The 3,374-nt window shown below is 37.3% G+C and overlaps 1 protein-coding gene across 1 annotated transcript; it reads left to right on the top strand.

Moving 5' to 3' along the window:
* The first annotated feature begins 2,304 nt into the window (after window positions 1-2,304).
* Window positions 2,305-2,994, top strand: LOC110590556 (nascent polypeptide-associated complex subunit alpha-like). The gene has a single exon (XM_044918272.1). The coding sequence runs from the start codon at window positions 2,305-2,307 to the stop codon at window positions 2,992-2,994; it is 690 nt and encodes a 229-aa protein (XP_044774207.1).
* Window positions 2,995-3,374: the final 380 nt, after the last annotated feature.

Below are 3,374 nucleotides of genomic sequence, written 5' to 3'. Positions count from 1 at the left end.
ACTTAATGTTCAAAATTGTAATGTATATTTACTCAGTAAATACTTTTGTGTTCTAAAATTACTCAGTACATAGTGTTTATAGGATCCAATAACTCTACAAAGAAATATTTTTATTTATTTTTTATTATGTTCAGTTAACCAGCATATAGTACATCATTAGTTTTTGAGGTAGTGTTCAAAAATTCATTAGTTGTGTATAACACTCAGTGCTCATCACATGTGCCCTCCTTAAAACCCTCACCTGGTTATCTCATCCCTCCACTCCCTCCCTTCTGTAATCCTCAGTTTGGATCCCAGAGTCCAGAGTCTCTCATGGTTTGTCTCCCTCTCTGATTTCTTCCCATTCAGTTTTCTCTCCCTTCCCCTGTGGTCCTCTGCTCTATTCCTTATGTTCCACATATGAGTGAAACCATATGATAATTGTCTTTCTCTGACTGACTTATTTCACTTAACATAATCCCCTCCAGTTCCACCGATGTCGATGCAAATGGTAGGTATTCATCCTTTCTGATGGCTGAGTAATATTCCATTGTATATATGAGCCACATCTTCTTTATCCATTCATCCTTTGAAGGGCATCTCAGTTAATTCCATAGTTTGGCTATTGAGGACATTGCTGCTATGAACATTGGGGTGCATGTGCCTTCTTTTTACTACATCTCTATCTTTGGGGCAAATACCTAGTAGTGCAATTACTGGGTCATAGGGTAGCTCTATTTGTAATGTCTTGAGGAATCTCCATACTGTTTTCCAAAGTGGCTGTGTCAGCTTGCTTCCCACCAACAGTGTAAGAGCATTCCCCTTTCTCCATATCCTCACCAACACTTGTTGTTTCCTGTCTTGTTGATTGTGGCCATTCTAACTGGTGTAAGGTGGTATCTCATTGTGGTTTTGATTTGTATTTCCCTGATGGCTAGTGATGTGGAACATTTTTTCATGTGTCTGTTAACCATTTGTATGTCTTCTTTGGAGAAGTGTCTCTTCATGTCTTCTGCCCATTTTTCGACTGGATTAATTGTTTTTTGGGTGTTGAGTTTAAGAAGTTCTTTATAGATCTTGGATACCAGCCCTTTATCTGAAATGTCATTTGCAAATATCTTCTCCCATTCCATGGATTGCCTCTTAGTTTTGTTGACTGTTTCCTTTGCTGTGCAGAAGCTTTTTATCTTGATGAAATCCCAAAAGTTCATTTTTACTTTTGTTTCCCTTGCCTTTAGAGACATGTCTTGAAAGAAGTTGCTGTGGCCAGTGTCAAAGGGGTTAATGCCTATGTTCTTCTCTAGGATTTTGATGGATTCCTGTCTCACATTGAGGTCTTTCATCCATTTTGAGTTTATCTTTGTGTATGGTGTAAGACAATGGTCTAGTTTCATTCTTCTGCATGTGGTTGTCCAGTTTCCCTAGCACCATTTTTGAAGAGACTGTCTTTTTTCCAGTGGATGTTTCCTGCTTTGCCAAAGATTATTTGACCATAGAGTTGAGGGTCCATTTCTGGGTTCTCTATTCTGTTCCATTGATCTATGTGTCTGTTTTTGTGCTGATACCATACTGTCTTGATGATGACAGCTTTGTAATAGAGCTTGAAGTCAGGCAGAAATATTTTTTATATATCACTCTATAGCTTTTTATTTTATGTAAGTTGTTCTGATAATGAAAATTTACCTACTTGACTTGAATTGTTTATATGATGTTCTTTGGCCAAATATAGTAATGTTCTCATTTAATAGAAACACAAATATCTTATAAAATAAATACATTGGTGTAAACTTCTTTTAGTGGAAGAATTTTCTAATGTAAGACCCACTTTAGCTTCAAAAAAAGAATAAATTATTAAGATAACTTGGGTGCTTTATATTTCTTATTAACAGTTTTCCTACACCTTTTAAGTATTTGTAAATGTGAATCACTTTTAGTTCCTATTGTGTGTTTTCTAGAATGTAGACAACTTTAAATTTATATGCTACTTAGATATAACTACCTATCTTTGGAATTTTATTAGTAATACCTCATGATAGAGAAATGATGTCCAAATGTCACAGTTTTGGCTATGGAGAGAGTCTGGACAATTATTGAACTTCAGAAAGAATTATCCTGTGTAATATATTTTGTTGCCTTTTCAGACATATTTTGAAATTATAAGTCACAATGAGAAAGTTATTAAAGGTTCAAAGAAAAATATTCAATAAAAGTGAGTTTGGGGTTTCCGCGTTCCCCTCACACAGAGTTTTTAAGAATATTTGACTCTGGGCTGGGCAGCAGAACAGATCCCAGTCAATTGAGGCCTCCTTTTTACTCCCTCCAGAAATGCCTGGTGAAGCCACAGAAACCGTCCCTGCTACAGAGCAGGAGTTGCCACAGCCCCAGCCTGAGACAGGGTCTGGAACAGAATCTGACAGTGATGACTCAGTACCAGAGCCTGAGGAACAAGATTCCACACAAGCAACCACCCAACAGGCCCAGCTGGCAGCAGCCGCTGGAATCGATGAAGAACCAGTCAGTAAAGCAAAACAGAGCCAGAGTGAAAAGAAGGCAGGGAAGGCTATGTCCAAACTGGGTCTTCGACAGGTTACAGGGGTTACAAGAATCACTATACAGAAATCTAAGAATATCCTCTTTGTCATCACAAAACCAGATGTCTACAAGAGCCCAGCTTCAGATACCCACATAGTTTTGGGGGAAGCCAAGATCGAGGATTTATCTCAGCAAGCACAACTAGCAGCTGCTGAGAAATTCAAAGTTCAAGGTGAAGCTGTCTCAAACATTCAAGAAAACACACAGACTCCAACTGTACAAGAGGAGAGTGAAGAGGAAGAGGTTGATGAAACCGGTGTAGAGGTTAAGGACATAGAATCGGTCATGTCACAAGCAAATGTGTCAAGAGCAAAGGCAGTCCGAGCCCTGAAGAACAAGAGTAATGATATTGTAAATGCTATTATGGAATTAACATGTAACCATCTGAAAACAAGGACTTTTTTTGGTGTTTCAAAAGAATAACTGCAGCTTGGTTTGAAATTTGTAGTTTCTATCATTAATAAAGTTACGGCTTCTTGTTGGATGAAAAAAAAAGTGAGTTTGGATTTAATAGTATCTACTTTTACATGACTAGTTATAAAGAATGCACTAACATAATAAAAAAGAATGCACAGGATCCCCTTAAAAGGCTTCTTGTGTTTGTTTAGAATGTTTCTCCTTAGGGTGCAGATCAGATTCCTGAAATGGCTCTCAAATTTCACTATGTAATAGAAATAAATGAACAGTTAAGCTCAAACTCAAAGCTTATCAGAAGAGAAAACTTCACTGAATTCAATGCTAAAGTGAAAATGTTTGCTAAGTCACTAAGGATTTATTCAGTTTGCTATAGCCCAAGTTACCAA

The sequence above is a fragment of the Neomonachus schauinslandi genome, chromosome 9 (assembly GCF_002201575.2).
Source record: "Neomonachus schauinslandi chromosome 9, ASM220157v2, whole genome shotgun sequence".
In the NCBI taxonomy this organism is placed as follows: Eukaryota; Metazoa; Chordata; class Mammalia; order Carnivora; family Phocidae; genus Neomonachus; species Neomonachus schauinslandi.
This window is presented reverse-complemented; position numbering and strand designations above follow the sequence as displayed.

Coding starts and splice junctions, on each gene's coding strand:
- LOC110590556 (XM_044918272.1), top strand. CDS start 2,305: ATGCCTGGTGAAGCCACAGAAACCGTCCCTGCTACAGAGCAGGAGTTG.